The 21471-nt window shown below is 41.9% G+C and overlaps 3 protein-coding genes and 2 non-coding genes across 12 annotated transcripts in view; 1 reads left to right on the forward strand and 4 right to left on the reverse strand.

The window, feature by feature from the left end:
• Positions 1–5899, reverse strand: nol9 (nucleolar protein 9). Its single transcript, XM_051424590.1, has 13 exons — positions 5751–5899; positions 4764–5331; positions 4470–4680; positions 4238–4368; positions 3978–4113; positions 3319–3415; positions 2973–3070; positions 2264–2431; positions 1912–2164; positions 1703–1817; positions 1167–1341; positions 654–787; positions 1–539 (listed from the first exon to the last, which is right to left on the reverse strand). Exons 2-13 carry the CDS (start codon positions 5232–5234, stop codon positions 423–425), a joined length of 2106 nt encoding a protein of 701 aa, XP_051280550.1. The 5' UTR covers positions 5235–5331; positions 5751–5899; the 3' UTR covers positions 1–422.
• zbtb48 (zinc finger and BTB domain containing 48) lies at positions 5345–16721 on the forward strand. 7 transcript variants are annotated; one of them, XM_051424589.1, is made up of 11 exons: positions 5345–5555; positions 7392–8124; positions 8263–8576; positions 8647–8752; positions 8842–8934; positions 9043–9129; positions 9257–9411; positions 9573–9709; positions 10405–10569; positions 10673–10761; positions 14139–16721. In XM_051424589.1, exons 2-11 carry the CDS (start codon positions 7414–7416, stop codon positions 14574–14576), a joined length of 2295 nt encoding a protein of 764 aa, XP_051280549.1. In that variant the 5' UTR covers positions 5345–5555; positions 7392–7413; the 3' UTR covers positions 14577–16721. The 7 variants fall into 7 exon arrangements, with proteins under 7 accessions (XP_051280549.1, XP_051280547.1, XP_051280544.1 ...); XM_051424587.1 differs by having other exon boundaries at positions 5454–5735; XM_051424584.1 differs by lacking the exon at positions 5345–5555 and adding an exon at positions 6038–6424.
• On the reverse strand, positions 11555–11626 carry trnam-cau (transfer RNA methionine (anticodon CAU)). The gene has a single exon. It is a non-coding gene; the product is annotated as a tRNA-Met (tRNA).
• trnar-ccu (transfer RNA arginine (anticodon CCU)) lies at positions 11630–11702 on the reverse strand. The gene has a single exon. It is a non-coding gene; the product is annotated as a tRNA-Arg (tRNA).
• klhl21 (kelch-like family member 21) overlaps positions 16438–21471 on the reverse strand; it is a 15796-nt gene continuing 10762 nt past the window's right edge. For both annotated transcript variants that reach the window (XM_051424591.1, XM_051424592.1), the window contains exons 4-5: positions 20995–21067; positions 16438–20572 (exon numbers count right to left, since the gene is read on the reverse strand). In XM_051424591.1, coding sequence (XP_051280551.1) covers positions 20237–20572; positions 20995–21067 — 409 coding nt within the window. In that variant the 3' untranslated portion in view covers positions 16438–20236. The remainder of the gene's footprint in view (positions 20573–20994; positions 21068–21471) is intronic.

Here is a 21471-nt window from a genome sequence, read left to right on the forward strand (position 1 = left end):
TGAACAAAAGTTGTTTTTCATTTAATATCTGGCAGGTTTTTGTATTCATTTGCAGCTTTTGAATGCCACCTACAAAGAACAGCTTGAACTACAAAGTGTAATATTATCGTCCATGTGACAGAAAACACAGAAACTCAGAATTCCTTCACAGCGCCATCAAATGTAAGTACAGTAGGAGGTTGTAAGACATGGTGAGAACACCCGGGGTTTTCAGCGAGGAAGTCCAGTAACAGGGAGGCAGCAATCTCCTCCTGCAGAGTCTGATACTGGCAGCTGTGTCAGACTGAAACTGAGATACATAAAAACTGTCCGGCTCAACCTCAGTTCTGTACATTCAAAAGGCCAATGTTGACTTGGTTTGGTGTGAGACACCAGTCAAGAAGAGTAAAGGGCAATAAACCGATGCTGTGTAGAAAATGTCATTACATCCCAATTTGGCTGGGTCTCGTCAGTCCCTTGAAGACTCGCAACTTTCCTGCACCAGTGAGATCAAAACTGTAGTCTGTGGTAACATAGGGTATCTCTCCCTCAGAGGCAGGCTGAAACAGAGACCAAAGGTACGATAAGTCATGGTAAACTATGCTTTGGACAGATCACTTTCAATGGTAAAGGGAGGAAAATAACGTTGTTTATGGTGTATGAAAGAGCCGAACCTGTGTTGTGAGGATGCAGGAAGGCAGCGATATCGCTCCCAAGAGGAGACAGTTGACCTTACGAAGGATGGAGGGATCTACAGGCGTCAGCAAAAAGTACAAACCTCGCGCCATGTCAACACCTCGAAGAACACCTGGAACACGACTATATGTAAATACACTGAATATTGACATTTCAATCCAACAACCAAGAGCAATCATTTAAAGCCTAACCTTCAGTCTGTAGTTCCTGGAGACCCTGGGGCTTCTTTACACATACATAACACTGTTTTATCACCTTAATCCTTAAGTATTCTAATTTAATGAGAATTGAATTTTGAGTTTTGTTGCTGGGTCTAACTGACCCAAAACATAAGTAACATCACTTTATAGGATAACATACTATACTTTTCTTTGAACAACTTTTTGGCAAAACACATTTGTTAAAAACATGAAATATTTGCTTATTTGTTATAAATGAGGTAGATGAGGGTTAACTTGACCATTCATACAAAGTTCTGACAGGACACGTACCGAAGCCCACACATGGGCAGATGGGAGCCTGCGACAGCATGACTGGGCCCCCCCTACTTGTTACTTTCTCTGACAGGCAGCAGAGTCCCACCAGACTGGCATTGGCGGCATAAAACATGTGACTGGGCACTACCTCGCAATGGATCACACCTAAAGCCACCGCTGTGTGAGGCACCTACGGGCCAGAGGGAGAATGGTCAGGTAATTATTAACACGTTATTTCTCAGTTGTTTAATCCACAAACAAACAGGAATGTAAAAACGACAATTTGTTTCTTTTCTAGCTGCAGATTCACATTCAAAGTCGTCTTTCATCTAACTCAGCAGCGAATAAGCACATTTCCCAAACAGTCTATTTCTTTAAATGTTGAGACAAGCAGATACAGAATGTGTGATGTAGAACCATGTGTTGTTGTTATTGTTTACGTGTTGCAAGGTTTTTTTTACCTGCCAATAATACCACAATTCACATGCCACAAAGTAAAATTTGAATCCTATCACGAAGAAAACAATTGCAGCATTGTGACTGTCACGTACCTGGTACGGGGTGAGGCTGTGTAGAGGTCTAACTGGTCCAGGGTCAGCAGACTGCAGCTGACTCAGGTAGGCCAGCAGTGACAGCTCCCTGTGCTCATTAGTGCGCTGGTATTTCCTGTCACACACACAATGCACACACAGAATATGATGCTACATAATGAAAGATTTCAGACGTTAATGCCAGCACAGACCGAAAGCGGGGAACTTACGCTGTTCCCTGGCGACCCACTCCTTGAAACTCTGATTGTACAATAAGGTGAGTGTAACTTCTGGGGGGACTGTGGCTCTCTGTAAACTCGTCCAGAGCGGTCTGGGCGGGTGGGTGCGTCTGGCAGCCGTGTGCTGTCCTCAGAAACTCTGGAGTGAGGGCGGGACACTGGGTGATGCCGCTGTGACCGAGCTGGACCACATGTGAGACCGGGAAGAAGCGGATCATGTCCACTAGCAGCTTAAATCCAAACCCTGTGGACGGCCCAGGCAAAGCACATGTTCAGACACTGTTCACAGTTAGTATAAAGTTCTTTATATTCTTCCACTGCACAGTTGGTAGCCTGAGCTGACCTTTGACCCATCCCATGGTGTTGATAATGACGGGAGTCTCTCTGCTCTGGGAGCGTCTACGCCACAGGGACTTAAGGGATTCCAGGTAGCGCTCTAAGTCCGCCTCGCATGACGACTGACCGTAGTAGATCATGTGCTCTGGTGTGCACTGATGTGTGAAAGGAGGACCTGAAAAATAACTCAACATTAGTCTACTAATCCCTTCTTACACTACACACATAGTACAGGGATCACACGTGGAAAACACTGCTCAGATAAATATGAAAGAAACTCTACAGCATTCTGGGATATTAGATTATTTGCTTGCTTTGCTTATTTGTCTGTTCAGTAAATATGAAAGAACGATCCGGCACATAAACAAACACTGTAAAGTAAATATTAGATAAACAAATAAGTTCATTAGTGACCTTTATAAAAGCTGGTTGTTGTGGTTGCACAAAGCTAGGTAGCTGTTTACCCTCGCGTCTCGGCAAGAAAGAGAATGAGCATATTTCCCAAAATGTTGAACTATTCCTTTAACATGTAATACTTTTATTAATACCTACTGGAAGGCTGCTAGAGAGTTAAGAATGCTTTAACAATGCAATAAATGCGCCATAATCACAAAGACTAAAAGAAATCTATGGAAACAGGTAAAAAAAATTACGAAATAATATTAAACAATAACATGTATAAAAGGTCGTGAAGTAACAAGAGGATAAAAACATACCTAGAAGTGGTTCTCTGACAGTCGACAAAGACAGGCAACCAGCAGGAGTGAACTCCGTTTGACCGAGGTCACCTTCCAAATAATCTACGCTAGTTGTGCTACAGACACACACACACACACACACACACACACACACACTTAGTTTCCTGCCAAAAATATTACTATCATACTCAAGATGAACTCTAAATGACCTCTACAGGAATGTTACATCAACGGATGATACGGTACTGTACACAGGGATCATAACAATATGCAAGTACCAACTACACATACAAATCTAGCCTATAAATATAAAAATATGACAATATATCAGTATAAATATTTAAATATACGAAGGAGAACTTACTGATTTAGTAAGGTATTGATGAGGGTGCGGATAAATGTTGACTTGCCCACATTCTTGGTGCCACATACAAAGATAACTGCACAACCATCCATGTCACCTAGGAATCAAAGACATGTGTCCAGTAATTTGCCATCAAATGTGAGCCGATATCAGAAAGGGAATACATAACATTGCTGTCATTCAGTAGCGTGGTGTTTCTCTGTGTCTCACTGGCTACATCAGGGCTGGATTTTTACATTTATGCCATTGAGGTCTTAATTAATGACCATTGTGAGCACAACGTACGCTTGCTCTTGCTTCTGGAGTGAAGTGAAGTGAAGTGAAAAGAAATGACATACAGTTGAGTTAAGTGAGGAGAAATTACAAGAAACAAGAGAGAGAGAGGCAACAAAAGGTAACTGGTGAGATCAGTGGGATCCCAGTCACTTTTATTATTTAACAATATTAGACAGTGAATTCTGCTGCCTATCATATCACGTCTGGCAGCGCACACACATAAAGTTAAATTAAGACTCTAATATGATTTCTAGTTGCTCACACGCTTTCTGAGATCTTTTGTAGAATAAGACGTGTTTCGTGCATGTAACCTTGTGCAGACGTGAGACCGACATGTTAAATCGGCATTACGTAACGCGGGTGAATGTCTACAAGGAGCTTACCTCTGCAGGCGCTGACCATCGCGTTGAGAGCATCTCTATAGCTCTGTGACATATTCAGGCCGTGGATGGTGCTGACCAGGGGAATCATACCCAAACCATTCAGAGGAGTGTCAAGAACAGCCGACATGAGTTCACTCTTAAAAACAAGCACAGAGGAAAAGAACATTAACCTATACGTGAACTATAATAACGTTCTCACCCTCTTGTGATTAGGTGAATACTGACAGCAGCTTAATGTTAAAAAATATCAGTCAATTTACCATCGGGGGGCTGAACAATTCACTGAGATCTGCAAAGCTCGACAGAAACCGTGTCAGAGGCGTCTCCATGGGCTCCAGTAGGATGACGGATGAGTTTGGCGTAATCTTTTTTAGCAACCTTTTCCGTGACGCTGCAAAATGCAAATTCAAAACGGTTTAAGGACAGAAAAACATTAACAACTAACACTAATTATACAGTATAGAACCGCAGGTGAGCAGCTTGTGCGTTTACCTGCGGACAGATACTTTCGGAGGATGGACGCAGCCTCAGTTTTGTCATCTCTGGTGTGACCAGAGCTATCCAGTGCTCTGATGGTCAGGGGACAGTGTGAGGCTGGGGAGAAGAGCGGATATGACTCCTGGCCTTCTTCAATGGTGAATCCCATCACTTCTACCCGACCGTACAGACAGGTCAAAAAGCACTTCCCGCGGAAACACAGGGTCTGCAGGAGAATCACGTAACGCTCAGTCAAAAGAAACGGCAGTAAAAACTGAAAGATCTTTACCAAAATATCCTGAAGCATACCTGATTCTTCTGCATGACAAGTACGGCGTGATTCTGTCGATCGTCTCTCTCCGCACAGTGATGCAGAGACTGTCCCTCCAGTCTATCCGGCCTGGCGTCTTCCACCTCACCCGAGGTCTCCGTGCCATTCCTGTGGATGGACTGGGAATACTCCTTCCAGTCCTGTGAGTCGTTTGACTCGTTGTCTATCGTAAACACTGAACCTCCATTCGCCTGTGTGTGGGATTTCTTCGCTCCAGACTGAGGAGGGTTTTTCTTGGAGTCAGACACAGCCTTGGCCTTTTTCTTCAGCCTCTTGACGCTGGGTTTTTTCTTCACAGTCGCCTGGTGCTCCTTCGCCGCCCTGGCCATGACAGGGCTGGAGTTGAGCTGTGAGGGAGTGATGGGAGGCCTGCACCGTTTGCCCCTCACATCCTTCCACTTCTGAGATTTAGCCTGGCCCTTCACCTGCGTGGGTTTGTTCACCTTCATGGTTCTGTGATCAACAATGACTCATGTAGGGGGGTGCAGATGATTAAAAAACAAAACAAAACAAAACAAAAACAAAAAAAAAAAAAAAGGGGGGAGCCTGCAAAGAAGAGATGCAAGACAATTAGCACATGAAAGGGCAGCCATGCTGTCAGCGGTGTCCCCTCGATAGTTGCCCCCCCGGAAACTAAACGACTCAAAAACATCACCATTCATTTATTAATCGTTATCACACGAACCGAAGACAGCTCGATGTTTGAGGACTATTAGGATAAAGTCGAAAGCTGAGCTAGCCGTGCTAAGACGTCTAGTTGCTTCCTCAACGTGTGTTTGAATAACACACACAGTACACACAGGAACCGGCTGTCAGACAACAACAACAACAACAACAACAACAACAAAGCGACGTGAATTTTTAAAAACTCGGCGTGAAGTTACCGAGGGCTACCGTCACCTATCAGCACTCACCGCCAGCTAACTGCTAGCTGCTGTTCTCGCATTCAGGTGGAGAAAACTTACCCCCTCGCTTGTGAGAACCAACTTAGAGCCGTAGAGATGACTCTTATTGATTATTGTAAATGGATAGGGTTTATAAATGGCGAAGAGGAGTCCGAGGAGGTGGCCAACTGTTACTACAACAGCGCTAGCAGGCTAGCTGCTTACATGTGTGAAGCCACAGACAGACGCCGCTTCCAGATGGTCGACTATGGTTTTACCCGGAGTTTTATTATTTACGACGAAACGCAATGTAAAGCTCTTACACTTTTCTTTACTGTAGTCACACGATAATAATAAATTTAAAAAAAAAAAAAAAACCAATAAAAGCAATGTAGACACAGATAATGATTTAATGTGTAGCTGTTTTATTGTTTTTTGCTGTGCATGTTGATGTTTGATAATGGACAACAAAGATTTATCCCGGAGTTCGGTCGCGTAAACAGCGTCACATCCTCTTCCTTTTGCAGTTTTTAGGGGCCTGGAAGAAACGAAAAGAAGGTGCATGTAAGTTAGCGGCTTTGCTACGCTTTCAAACTATTCACAGTGTGTCCGGAGCGGGTGCTGCCTCCCGACAAGTAAGAGGAAATAATCCGTTTTTCGTCGATACTGCGAGTGTGAGTCTGAGTGTGCAGCTGTCGGGTGCGGGCCGTGCTAAGGGATCGTCTTAAAATATGTGCTAGGAAATAAACGTCGAGGTACGCAGGTAGGTAGGGGGTCGCAATCATTTCAAGAAATATGATCACTCTAGGAAAATAGTGTCAGAAATAGAGAAAGTGTGAAGACTTTTTATTTTAATAATCATCATATTTAAAGTGTCACTGAAACAAATGTAAGTCAGTGGGCTATATTGTTTAAGAAGTGGGTGACTTTATCTGATGGGAGTGATTTCAGTCTCATCTAATTATTATTCGACACTTCATTTAAAAAAAAAAAAGTTGCATTTGCAGACATGCTTTGTTTGTCTTGTGCATTTTTCAAATCAACTCTTTATAAATTATGAAGTGTTTGCTTTAAGTATGTTTGGACACACAAGGAAGTGTTGAGTCTGGTTTCCACTGGCTCTCAGTGTACTCTCAGTATCTCAGGAAGATCCAGCATTAAAATTATTAAAGTTATTTTCATTAAGGATTACTTCATCTGATTGTTTTCAAATTGTTTTGAGCATAAAATATAAGAAAATGGTGAAACATGCTCATCACAATCTGTGTGGCGTAGTCTAATTTCTTGTTTAATGTGACCATCAGTTAAAAACCCAAATATTATTCAGATTTTTATTTAATTTGAGAAGCTGGAAGCAGCATTTTGTGGGTACATTTTTATGTATGTCATACATATAATTATGTATAAACAACAATATACAAGCTTATTTTTCAGTGAAAGATAGAAAACATTTAAAGTTTTGAACTGATGGTCAAAGAAAACAAGAAATTACATTTATATGGACAAAACAAATAAGTAATTCGGCAGATTAATCAGTGATTAAAATAATCATTATTTGCCACTGTAGTCTGTATACATTGTCAAACTGTTACTGTAAACTGTGTATTCAAGGTTACAAAGACTAAAGCGGTGCAAGGGAGGGTTCTAGAGTAAATACTGTATGGGTAATGTAATAAGTTACTTTATATTATGTATTATATAACGTCCCTGTGTCTCATGCAGCAGCAGAAGTGAAACCGAAGGGATGCCTGCAGCAGAGAGCAACCATGCCCAGCGTGTCCTGTCCTCCCTGAACCAGCAGAGGGCAGTAGGGAGGTTTTGTGATGCAGTGTTGAATGTGGGAGGTGGAGTGGTCTACCTGGCACATCGCAACATCCTTTCCTGTTTCAGTGAACTGTTCCAACAGTCCAACATGCCCACTGCAACATGCATGGAGTTCTGCCTTCAGGAGTGCCCCAATGATGGCCTGGAGCTGCTCCTGAACTATGTCTACACCGGAGAGCTGAAGTTGAATCCTGACAACCTGGACAAGGTGCAGCACGCAGCGGCCAGCCTGTGTGTACCAGAAGCACTTGCGCTCTGTCAGCAGTTCAAGGAAACCTCTGAGGATCCTGTTCCTTTCAAGCGTAAAAGAGGAAGACCTAGAAAGTCTACATCAGATATAACTCCTTGTTCAGTCAAGGAAGAAAATGTGCATACAATCGCAAAAGATGAGTCCAGCTTTGACACTGCCACAGCCAATGTTAGCATGGCTGCCGCCGCCGCCACCACCACCACCACCCGCTCCGGTCGTGTAGTGAAGGGCCCCAGGCGACTGGTGACGGATGGGAGCCCCATCACTGATCTTACAGCCTCTGAAAAATCCAGCAAGAGGCCTCCACTTATTCCCACGGAGAGAGAAAGTGGGGATGTTGTGGAGAACCAAAGCTCAGATCAGCCAACTGGTGAACCTGAGGTAGAATACACAAGCATATATATATATATATATATATATATATAAGTATTACCATGATTGCTACTGCATGTAACTGTGCAAATACTGATGAAGATGAATATAGCAGTTATTATCACACCTGTCTTGTGCTGTTTGCAGGTAACAGAGCTGCAGATCGACGAAAATGATAATGGTGTAAGCCATGTAATAGGAGAAGTAGAAGAAGAAGAAGATGATGATGTGGGGGATTTTGAAGGCATCACTGAAGACACAGATGAGGAGTACGTGCCCATTGCCGAGCCCAGTTCCCTAGCCCCATCAACATCAACAGCACGGAAGCGCAAGGCCCTGTCTAAAACAGACAAAAACGAGAACGGCGAGGCCGTGGAAGAAGACTCGAAGAAAGACTCTGTGCAGTGTCCCATCTGTGGCAAATCCTTCAAGAGCAAATACTACCTCAAAGTCCACAACAGGTATTTGTCTTGGGTATTTTTCCTTCAAATTACCGTTGAAAGAATAGCCACTAATGTGTCTTTCTCATAGGCGGCATACAGGGGAGAGGCCCTTTGGTTGCCTTAAATGTGGAAAGAGGTACTTCAGGAAGGAGAATCTTTTGATACATGAGATAAGAGACTGTGCTAGAGTACAGGTGAGAACAAGAAAACATTTGTCCAATTCAATGAGCTGTTCAGGGAAGATCCTAGAAAGTTTAACGCCAGTGTTTGTGCTGTGTTGCAGACGTACACCTGCCCGACATGCTCCTCAACATTTAATGGAAAAGAAGAGCTCCGTTTGCACGTTGTCTCCCACACAGGAGATATGCCCCACAAGGTGAAGCCTGCACCCAATAAACACAGAACGTATCATATAATAAGTGATATCGAATCTGTCATTAGTTCTTAAAAATATCTTTATTAACACGGCCATTTTTTTTTTCAGTGTTCAACGTGTCCTGAACAGTTTATGCACAAGAAAAGCTTGACGATTCACATGATGAAGGTCCATGGTTATCCCAAACCACATGCAGTGAGTTCTTTCAATGAGACTTTGACTTACTGGTGATGTACCGACATAAAAAAGGGATTTCAAGGTTGAAATTGTCATTGCATCCAATGTATAGGTCTGTAGTTTTGATTCCGTTTTTACTTTTCAGTGTCCCCAGTGCCCCAAAACCTTCCTAACTCGGACAGAGCTGCGAGTGCACGAAGCGGCCAAACATCGAGGCGAGAAGCCGTTTGTGTGTGAGGAGTGTGGCCATCGAGCATCTAGTCGAAATGGCCTGCAGATGCATATCAAAGCCATTCACAGGTAGTGGAACCCTTTTCTTTTTGTCTGCTACAGTACTGGTTTGATTAGACTAGAGGGACCTAACAACTCTGCGAAATGTGCCTTTTAGATGATATTGGTGGATGTAAATTTGGAAATGATAGCAGATTGTTTCATGTTTTTTTTTGGTTCTGCTTTTACAGAAATGAACGGCCGTTTGTGTGTAACTTATGTGGCCATGCATTCTCCCAGAAGAACAACCTAAACATGCATCTGCGTATACACAGTGGGGAGAGGCCATACCAATGCCATCTCTGTGGCAAAACCTTCAGGACGCAAGGTAAAGGCTGTTCTTCCCGGTCTGCTGCCATCGCCATCACAGTCAGCATAACAATGGTGAATAGATTAGATACACAGAGGGAGAGATGTGAGGCAAAGATAACGTGTGAGCATACGTTCATTTACCAACACGGTCAGCAGTTGGAGTTGGAGCAGTAGCTGTGACACACAGCTCATGAAGGCTCATCGCATATAAACGTGCATAAATCTGCTGAGAAATCATAGAAAAAAAGAGGAGTTATAGGGAGCAACTCCGGAACTAGATTAGAGAATCAGTAATGTAGTGATAGTTGTCGGTACATCTGTGAATACATTGAAAACAAGATCTGCTAATATCTAATTCAGCATTCTTTTAATGGTGCCAAGTTTGCTGAAATGTAGAACCATATGGGCTCACGTTGTAGCTCACAGTGTAACTCAGTAAAAATGACATTATACTTTGTTTAGCCTTTAACATTACCCTTTTTTTTTCTTGTTGCAGTCAATATATTGGCTCAGAATATTACAGAATTGGAAAGATTGACTTTGAAAACCCCTGGAGTCATTAATAGATTCATTAATAGATTCATAGATTACACTCTGAGCAATCAGAGAGAAGTTCTTGAACACTAACGTTTTCTCTGTCAGTGACACAATGCTAACTTTAACTCGTGAAGATATTATTTTTTGTATTAATCACTCTCTTTTTAACACCAGCCAGTCTAGATAAACACAACCGGACACACACTGGCGAGCGTCCTTTTAGCTGTGATGTTTGCGAGCAGCGCTTCACAGAGAAAGGCGCCCTCGTCCGGCACAAGGCCAGCAAGCACGAGGAGGGCCGTCCCCACTGTTGTCACATATGTGGCAAAACGTTCAAAGGTAAAACACAGTTAACCATGAACACATTGTGTTTTGTGCCCTAATGAGCACGGAGTTAAGGACTCGCTAATGTGATTCCTCTTGTGGTTTTTGCCGTCATCAGCGAGGGAGCAACTTCGTGTTCATCTGCGTCGCCATAAGGGCATGAGGAAGTTCGAGTGTATAGACTGCGGCTACAAGTTCACCCGGCAGGTAGGCTCACTCGTAGCGCCGCAACCGACAGTTATTTACATTGTCAGTTAATCTGCCTGTTGCATTCTGGGTTCATTGATGAAAACACATTACAGTCACCTAAAGCCCAAGGTGATCTCTTCAAATTGGTAACATCGGTAAGAGTACTCCAACGAGTTTACAAAAAAAACACGCCTACATTGCCCACAATGCAACACCACTGCCGACAGGTGTGTTACGCTAGTAGCAGCTAATTTAGCCTTGCCACTAGTCTCAATCAGAGATGAGCAGTCGGCTACAGACGTCTGGTTTTCGTTTTTAAACTTCAACCCCGACCTCTGCTGACTCAAGTGACATCACTTAAGGCGATTTATCCCACTCTGCACAGCTTCATACAACTTTTTTCACACGTTCTGCTCAACTGCTCAGTCTTTGATGAGTAAGAGTTATCCTTTAAGTCATGTGGTTTCAAAATCCTCCACAGAATTTGTTACACTTGAGAGGATTGGTGACTTTAATACTAAAGTGTTCCCAGACTGCAACAGACAGACTAAACTCCCTGCATATTACCTGGTCAAAGCCAAAAACATGGTGGGAGCACACAGAGAATACTAGGGCTGCAACACACAATGATTTTCATTATCAATAAATCTGCAGATAATGTTATTGATTATTCAAACACTTTTCTGGTTTAAACAACGTGATAGAAAAGTGAAAAATGCCCTTCAGAGTGTCCCACAGCCCAAGGTAACGTCTCCTTTTTCCTGCTCACTGGCTCTACAGCCATTCATCATCTTTGTAAAAGTCATTAATTTAGCAGAGGATGGTTTCGATCCATCGACCTCTGGGTTATGGGCCCAGCACGCTTCCGCTGCGCCACTCTGCTACACACCTCAGATGGGACTCGAACCCACAATCCCTGGCTTAGGAGGCCAGTGCCTTATCCATTAGGCCACTGAGGCTGCGTGGAGGCCCTGCGCATAAGCAGTGTTCAGCAGTATTCACACAGTGAACATTGTGAGCCTTTGTTCTCTGGACAGGGATGGTAGCCTTTGTGTGAAGTAAAACCAGAGAATGTACCTGAATGTGTTTAGTGCCTGTGTGATGTTGTTCATTGCGTCCAACACTGCAAAATGTACTCTCATCTCTAATTTAGGGATTGTTGTGGGCTGAAATACCTGCTTTCATTATATTCTATAATTCATTCAAAAATTAAAACAACTTGTTCCAGTAAGAATAAAATCCCCAGTAGTTTGGTGACATATGACTCAGCATTTAGCAACTGCTATGATTTTTTTTTTTTTAGTTGAGTTTGAGTTTATTCACAATACCACTTCAAACATTACAATAATACAATGACACAGTTGGGGTACAAAATCAATTGGGTAGAGTGAATGGGTCCCCCAAGGAAGCTAGGAAAGCTTATAGGTGGGGGCCCATGGTTCATGAAAGGGTAGTGGTACAGACAATGGTATACACAGTTGATGAGTAAATGCACGCACAGAGCGCACCAGAACATACATAACATTACATACACATACATCCCAGTAGTCCATGAGAAAACAGTTTTATATTAGATATAGGTTAATAGGAAATTATTTTTTAGTTGTCTTTTAAAGTTGGAGATAGAGGGCAACACCTTGAGGCCATCATCAATCCCATTCCAGATCTGCGGCCCCCTACAGACAACACAACTCATACTGGTGCGCACATGTCGGCGACATTTTCCTAATATAAGTGGTTTTCTTCTCGTTTGGTATGTGTGCTGCTACTCAGTCTAGAGTTCAGCCTGTTGACAATTTGAAACATAAGGCAGGCATTATGATATTCATTTAGCTCAGCCAGTCTTAGTAACTCAAAGCAGTGGAATAGAGGGTGGGTGGGGGAATTTATCTCTGACCAGGGCAGAGCCCGTATCACTTTCTTTTGCAAGGATACAAGTTTTTTAAGATGGCTGGTGAAGGTGTTGCACCATATCACAGTAAAAGTAGTTAAGGTGTGGTTCAAAGAAAGTTTTGTACAACGTGAGAAGGGCAGACAGAGGAAGGAAATGTCTGATGTTATAGAACAAGCCAACATACTTGGACAGTTTGTTTACAAGATGGTCGATATGACATTTAAGTCCCACAACTTGGCCTGTAAGTTTACAATTAGATGCTGTAAGGTTCTCTCATTAAGGATTTTAGATTTAAGTTTAGAGAGTGGAGGAGAGAACGATTTGCCAGAGCCAAAAAATATTGCAATGGGAAAATGGTCTGTGATGTCAGACTGCACGACTCCCGTCTCCAGCTTGGTATTTTGAATATTAGTAATGATATTGTCAATAATCGTTTTGGATGTCTGTGTAACTCTAGTAAATCTATTAATGGTGGGGAAGAAATAGGAGGAGTGCAATGTGTTCATAAAGTCATGTTTTGCCCCATCTTCCTTGGAAATATCAATGTTATAGTTACCAAGGAGTATACAGTCTTTTTTTTTAGCTTATTCAGTTTATGTAATAGATCTTCCAGTTTACAGCAAAATGTGTCAAGAGCAGAGTCTGGTGGGCGATAGAGTACACCGACAATAAATGTTTTGTCATTATTGTTAATCTCAATGAATAAAGACTCACAATGGTCATCCTCTAAATAAAGATCACAGGTTTTTACTTGGAGACTGCTCTTAACATAGAGGCAGACCCCTCCATCTGTTCTATTTGGTCTGTTAATGTGGCATATGAAAAGTCATTGAGCCAGGTTTCACTACACCCAATAACATCAAAATGACAGCTTGAGTTAGACAGTAAGGAGGCTAAATCAGAATGATGTTTGTTTAAGCTTCTGATGTTAAGATGTAACAGTGAATATTTATATATATCATTTAATGGTTTTAAGTTATCAGGGTCAAAAACATTACAAGTAATATTGCCACCCATATCAATGCAGTGCTGAGAATCTCCAACGATACTGAAATCATCAAACTCCATAATACCCATAATACAACAAATTGGTCATCACCGCCAACTCGCAAAAATGTAGCCTCTTGAAAATGAAAAGAAAAATGTCTCTCACCTCTCTGCCCTCCCGCCTGGAAAAAAGGTTGGTCAAATTTGTACAAAAAAATAATTTGTGAGTGCACAAAATTGCAAGGCTGCGTAGAATTCACAGTGATTGGTTGAGTTTGTGTTCATTGTTGGGATTGAAACATTGCAACTTCCTGGTGGGATATTGGGGTTATTCATTTGTACAGTCCAAACTCCAAAATTATAACATTTCCCTTCACAATAGACAAAGAAAAGCAACAAATCCTCATATTTTAAATGCTGGAATAAATGTTTCAACTCTACTCGGGCTGAATCAATACTAACTGCATTTTTACCCCCTTACACATGTCCTATCTCTACACGCTTCCTCTTTCAGGCGCACTTGCGACGACACATTCAAATCCACAAACGCACTGAGAACTACAACCCTCGGCAGAGAAAACTGAGGAACGTGATAGTGCAGGATGTGGACCGCAGTCCTGGAGAGACCGAGAACACTGAAGCGTTGGAAGCCTCGCTGATCGGGGAGGAGACAGATTACGTCCCAGAGTCCGCCGACATCCAAGAATCCACAAACCCAGAGCCTGACTCCGGGATAGGCCTCAGTTCTAACTGCATAGTGAGGGTGGTGATCGAGCCGAGTGTCGCGGTCATGGAGGAGGTGGTGTCCAACCAGAACCTGGGTCATGTCGAGGCAGCTGAGAGTTTCTCCGTGCCAGAAGTCTTACAGCAAACGCAGCTGGTCACCGAGGCGTACGAGTCCACGATGGATATGGAGGGAATCGTTGAGAATTTATCAGAGAGTAAGACTTGAAGACTGCAAGGCCCACTCAGAGCTCACTCAAACCCACTCGAACCTGAATGAGAAGCACTTAAATGTGACATAAGGGATTATGAGGAACACCCTTTAAATATCTGGTCTCACAGATTCGAAGATAAAGAAACAGCAAAGTCACTGTTGAGTGTGTACACCTGCAAGAGAAGAGCAGCCATATTTCTCATGCTTTTAGTAGTTAAGGCAGTAATGAACTGCATGCTTATGAAGGCTGGTTGAATATGAAATAATGCTTGTTTTTTGTTGAGTCTTTTTTTTTTATGTGCTTACTGCAGTTGGACTCTGGAAAACCAGTAATAAGTTATCCTCACTAAAGGTATTAAAGGAATAGTTCGACATTTTGGGAAATACACTCAGGCGGTCTACAGTCAAATGGTAACTAAAATCTGCACCAGCACCTCGAGAGCTCACTAATTAACTGGTTGGATCTCGTTTGTTAAATATGTACAAAAACCAAAGTGTAAAAACGACAACTGCAGTTAAATGGAAATGAGTATTTACTGACCACGGCTGGTAACTTCCTGGTGTTTCCACTGGTTGCCCTGCATTTACTCAGAGCTCACTGGAGACTTGACGAACAAAAAATATGTAACATGCTAATTAGTGAGTTTTAGAGGAGTTGGTAGAAAGATTTAGTTAAAGATCCCCTCCAGACATGTGTTTATAACATATATAAATAGTCTGCTTGGAACAATCTATGAATCTATGAGTATGTAAATGTTAAGTTTTCCTGCTGGACACCAGATGCCTCCTACTTCACTTTAAAGTCCATACTCAGTGTCTGAGCACTGGTGGCTTCAAGTTTCTACATCACACTTAAATAATAATAAATTGCATATTGGACTAGGATTGACTTCCAGACTATTTGAAACGTCATAAATCATGCTCCTTAAAATCAGACTCTCAGTGAGCAGAGAAACTTTCCACTTTCAGTAGATTAATGTGAAAACATCTTTCTAGTGTAAAACTGCACATACACTATTCAGCACAGTGAAGGTCAAACATCCAAATGTAGGAACAGGAAGAAAAATATATTTTCGAGTAGAGGGGGACTTTTAAGTTTAAATACGACCAGGCTAGCTGTTTCCCCGTTTCCAGTCTTTGTGCTAAGCAATGCTAACCATCTGTTGACTGTAGCTTCATATTTACCATACACAGAAGTATCAATCTTCTCCCTGCAAGAAAGCGTATTTCCCAAAGTGTCAAACTTTAAGGTGGATGTTTGTAGAGACGCTGACTGTGGGGCTCTTACCAGGGCAGATATACACTACTCACAAAAAGTTAGGGATATTCGGCTTTCGGATGAAATTTCAGAATGTACATAAATTGCACTATAACCTTTCCAGGTGATCTTAATTTGACCTTCTACTTAAATGCCCTACTTTCATGATATAATATCACTGTAGCATCAACTTTTTACATTTTCCATAAATTTCACCCGAAAGTGAAATATCCCTAACTTTTAGTGAGTAGTGTATGTCTGTATATGGACAGGCTGGGTAGAGTTACGCTGTGGTGTTTTTTCACCACTAGTAGCGCTATGGACCAATGTTTTTATGTGTGGGGTTTTTGTTGCATGCAACTGAGGACACAGGTGACCTACTCCCTGCTATCTGTCTGACCAACAGTTGATGGCAATAACGCGCAAGAAGCAACAATGCTGCTGCAAAGGTAGTGAAGAAGAAGACTGCCAGTATGCAAACATGGATGGAAATAATGTTAAAATTGGTTTAACAATTATGTTATGCAGAAAGAGATGCATTCAATGTCTGTTTGACCTAAAGGATACACGTGTAATTGTAAAGTTTTGTTTGTTGACAAGAAAACTCCACAGGGCACCTTTTAATGTTTAAAAAACCAATTCATTTGTTAAATTTAATTTATACTGTCCTTATAAACAGGTTGTAACATGCAGATTGTTTACAGACATCCTTTCTTGGAATTAAGAGGCTACACAGGTTAATGATTTTTTTATGTTAAAATATTCAGCTTTATAGGGGAATGCATTAGCTTACTCTTAATATTTATTTAAAAAAAACGTAATGCATTATGTCTTTTCACACTTGGCTGCAACCTGCTAACAGCTCATCAAATGTGACCCAGCAGAATAAACTCTCAGACCTGCCTGCAGTTTAATTTATGGTAACCACACTGTAAACATTATCCAACTACGTAACAGTACGTAAGGTTAAGAATATACTGTATTTACAAAACGTATTCAACATCACAAACTTGTATGAAAACTAAGAAAACAAGGATGCATTAACATTACCATAAAAACACTCAAAAATACCAATACCATTAAAGCAAAACTAATTTTACATGAAAACAAATTGAGATTCTTTTGCACTTCCAGTTGAGACTGGCGACCCCATCACCAACATTTACCAAATGTTTTCATGTTGCAACTGACAGGAAGGCACATCTGAAACAACCACGGCACAAATATATTCATAAATAAACATAAACACCATTAAAAACAGACGTAAATACAACTTTCAAAGAAAATTCTTCATGCACATTTGACTGGTGGTTATATAAAGGCTGATGTAGCCCAGTTTAAAAGGTCAGGAGTGACACAAAGAGATGCTAATTATCACTAGCAATAGTGTATCAACCCAGTAACTTCAGTTAACTTCACATGCAACCATTCTGAAACTCTATTATTATGATAGAAGATTACTCAGCACACTTTTGAGTATGAGATATTTCAACCCATCCTATTAAACCACAAGTCTGTTTAGAGCTAGAAATCAATTGTGATTGCCGTCGTTTTTGGAATGTAAACAGATTATTGCTGTTTCTGACCAAATGTTTGTCTCTTGCTCTGGGCTACAAAAATGTGAAGGGTACTCCACCGATTAAGCACTGCACTCCTATAAAAACCGACAGACTCACGGTCAAGTCCTTTAGGAAGAGCGCCGGGATTTGAAGCCAATTTGACATAGTGGCCAAACCGTGTGTTTACAGCAATGGTGTCGGTCACGCGATGCACCGGGGGCCCGACAAGACTTTAAACAAAACAGCTGTAAAACGGTGGATACATTCTTTTGAGCATCACAACCCGCGCAAATGACTTGTTTCATCAGAATTTGATCCATTCGGTCCAATAACATTTGGAAAGTCTAGAAGAGCCACAATTAAATATTCCCCCTCCCACCCCCCCCATTCAAGTTAATGGAGGGCTAAACAGGAAGCTAGCAGCTTGGCCGCGCTCAGCCATGCTTCGCAGGTGGAAGTGTCTAGTGCGCTGCTCCACAATGCAGACCAGCGTAATATTATATTAGGAAAACTAACTTTTTCTGCTTCGTGCGCCACCAAGCAGCTTCCATAAGAATGAACGGGGCCCTGCCTACGACGCTGTATCCAGTTCTCCCTTAAAACATCCATGCTCACAGTGAACAGCTTATATAAAAAAGGATCAAAATCAAAGCAGCAGAACCAGAGATTGTCTCCTCTTCTTCATCAAAACTTGAGGACACCTACGTTACCCACAATGCAACTCAACCACCAACGATTTGTTATGCTCGTAGCAGCTAATGTAGCCTCGAGTCGCTACCCTCAGTCAGAGATGAGGAGCGAGCTACAGAGGTCCGGTAAGCTCACTTATTTCTGACGCCATGTCCTTTTTTCATTTTCAAACTTTTAGTCTTCAGCCGCAACCATTGCTGACTCAAGTGACATCACTCGAGGCAGTCTAACAGATTTCGCGCAGCTCCCTCTGGAGCAACATAAGGCTCAACACAACCTTGTTTTCACATATGCAGTAGTACTCCCGAAGACCTGTAAATGCATAAAAACGGTGGAGTTCCCTCTGAAGCATTTCAAATTTTAAATCTATTGTGTTTGTAGGAAAACAATCCACAGTAATTCCCTGCTAATACAGAGAGGTCTATACACAGACACCTGGCCATGTGGCCATGTTGGCGACTGCCTCTTCCACTGTGTAGAAGATGGTCCTGAATGGTTCACATAACAAAAACTAAGGGAAGCGGCTTTGTACTGCTCTTTATCGAAGGTGGGAATTTATTATATATATTTGTTATACTTCATCCTTAAAGTCTTTTCTCTGCAAACAGCAAAACATAGTTTGGAAAACGACACAAAGCAGAAATCTCATCTTTGTGCGGCTTTTCCAAGTTTTTTTTTTAAAAGGGGGAATGGCCTTGTTGCGGCACCTTGTGGCCACTAGGAGATAAGACCCACTAAAACTGTTGTTTTCACCAACTGTAGTTACAGTGGGGGCAGTAATAAGCCCACCAGACACTGTACTAGAAAACCTACTTGGACAAAGGAACAAAGGTTACATTGTTTTATCGAAAGTGCTGTCAAAGAGTATCCTTCGGAAAAGACCACTCATAACCCTATTTACCGAAATTAGCACATGTATGCAGGTTTTTTAAATGCAGGTAAACCTAAACAAATAGGTGACTGACTCCTTCCCAATTGCCAGAAGACAAGTTTGCCTTTCTTTTATTTTTTTCCATGTGCCATGTCATGTTACTAAAAATTTTGCTTTTTGATATGTTGTTGTATATCTCAATGTCTGTATCTCACAGTGCCGGTAGTCTTGCATAGCCAGACCTAACTCCACAGTGCTCTCCTTATTCCCTCTTCCCCTCCAATCAGGAGCAGCTCTCTCACTGTCATTCACTGTCTTGCCAGTGTTACACATGGCACGTTGTTCCCATAGACTGTAAAAAAAAAAAAACAATAAACAATGTAGAACGTGCATCAACGTCTCACCAGAAAAGGGGGAAAAAAGTAGCGCGTCCACCCGGGTGTCATGTTTCCAACACTGCCGATCAGACCTGGAGCCGATGAATACCCCTCACTACTGCACTCATTTGACCCGGGAATGAATACCGATTGTACTCCTTCCCACTGAAGACAAAAGCCAGATGTTAGTGGGTGTTAGTGGGCTTTTTGTCCAGAGTAAAAGGGGCTTAAGATGAAGCTGTCAGTATACTTCTTCAGAAGTTTGAGGGTTTCTATAAATTTCCAAAAAATGGACAATCCAACATTCACACCCACTTCATGTTGTGATTAGTCAGAAGCGCAGAGGAGGGAGTGACACTCTCTAGCTCAACTCTCACTCTCCTGTGACTTTTCATGGAAACAACCGACACTATGAATCTCTTCCAGGAGAGACTGTCTAAAAAAAGGGCGCACTTATCCCCATATTTAAATAATATCACACCTCACCGAAGACTGGCTTCTCACTTTCCCTTCAAGTGTAGCCGTTCGGAACAACTAAAGACATTTTGGATTTCGAACATGATGGGACGATATGTTGTGCAAACTAGTTTTGATCGAGCACAACCTGAAGCCGAGGACTAACTGTATGATTAGGAGCATAAAAGGCAGCCGCTTCCCTAAACACTTCTACTAGATCCATCCGACATTGTCTCCCAAGCAGTGAGACCAGATGGGGCTAAGAAACACAAGGCCTCTTTGTTATTCATCCAGTCAAAAGGCTTGAATGATTATCAGGATGATAGCTTGCTATTCAAGTGGATTATAAGGAGCTCAGACTACTTTGTACATGCTCAACTTTAGCATTGTGATGAGGTAAACTACTCATGGCACAATGAGGGAGGACAGACCCCAAAATGTAACACAGATTTCTAGCTCCAAACTCAGTGCGCTGGGTTGACGTCCTGGTTCTGGTTTTGGTTGAGATTGTTGTTGAGATTGTGGAGCGCGTGGTGACGTTGGTGCCGGTGCAGGTGAATGGCGTTTGACTCGGGTGTGTCAGTAGGCTCGAAAGCGCTGGACACCAGGGGCATGAACTGGCGGAATATGCTGACGCTGCCATGCCAGAAGGTCGGCTGAGGTAGTCGTCCAGCAATAGTCCATGTGCGGGTGGCCGGGTCGTAGGCTTCCACCACATCTGACAGTTCAAACGTATTGTCGTAACCACCAGACACGTATAATTTACCGCCGAGGACTGCCACACTGCCTCCAACGTGGACCTGGGTAAAAGAAATGAGATTAAGAAAATGGAGTTTGTTGTAATACATGAACAAATAATTACATAAGGTAGTAAGGGGAAATTTACGGCTTTAAAGTTCTTCTTACACTCCATTTAAATTATTCAACTTATGGTACTTATACATATTTCAGTCTCATTTGAGTCTCCTTTTACAGCCTTTGGTTAGTTTTGGGGCTAATAAGTTAATGTCATATCACTAGAGGCATCAATTACATTTCCTAATAATGCTTGAAAGTAATCATACTGGCATCATTCATCCGTCCCCTTTGCTGTATTCAGAAAAATAAAATTAACTAGTGACAAACTGCAGTATTTAAAACAGCTCTGCTTATTATTATCTTTGAATTAATGACACTTCTCATTACTGTGCTAGCAGACAAGAGTCAGATGTGAAATACAAACCTGGGTCATCGGATTAACTTTGTCCCACTCGTTCTTCTGAGGGTTATAAACATCAACCTCAGCGGAGTCATCCCTACAAATAGAAACACAGCAAAGTTAAGACGCTGCCAAAACAATCATTGGTTCAAATGTGTTCATACTAACTTTACTGACTATTGCAACAACTATGTAAGAAGAATAATCTATCAACAAGAACCAGCTTAAAACAAAACCTGTATTAAACTCCCTGTGTAAATTTGCACAGTGGACATCTATGACATGATTAGGATATTTTGTACCTTGATTTTCTCTATTACATTCTCTATTAGTGGTCTTGTTTTGTCATTTATCACAGCAGGAAAGAAGACGACCATGAGTACACTGGCGCACCCATGTGGTAGAACAACAGAATGACTGTTACAGTCTAAATGCCTTTAAGTGTGAAAGAGGTACTCAGATCCTTTTCTTAAGTAAAGTATTAATACAACAGTTTAAAAA

This window comes from Dicentrarchus labrax, unplaced genomic scaffold (genome assembly GCF_905237075.1).
Source record: "Dicentrarchus labrax unplaced genomic scaffold, dlabrax2021, whole genome shotgun sequence".
NCBI lineage: Eukaryota > Metazoa > Chordata > Actinopteri > Moronidae > Dicentrarchus > Dicentrarchus labrax.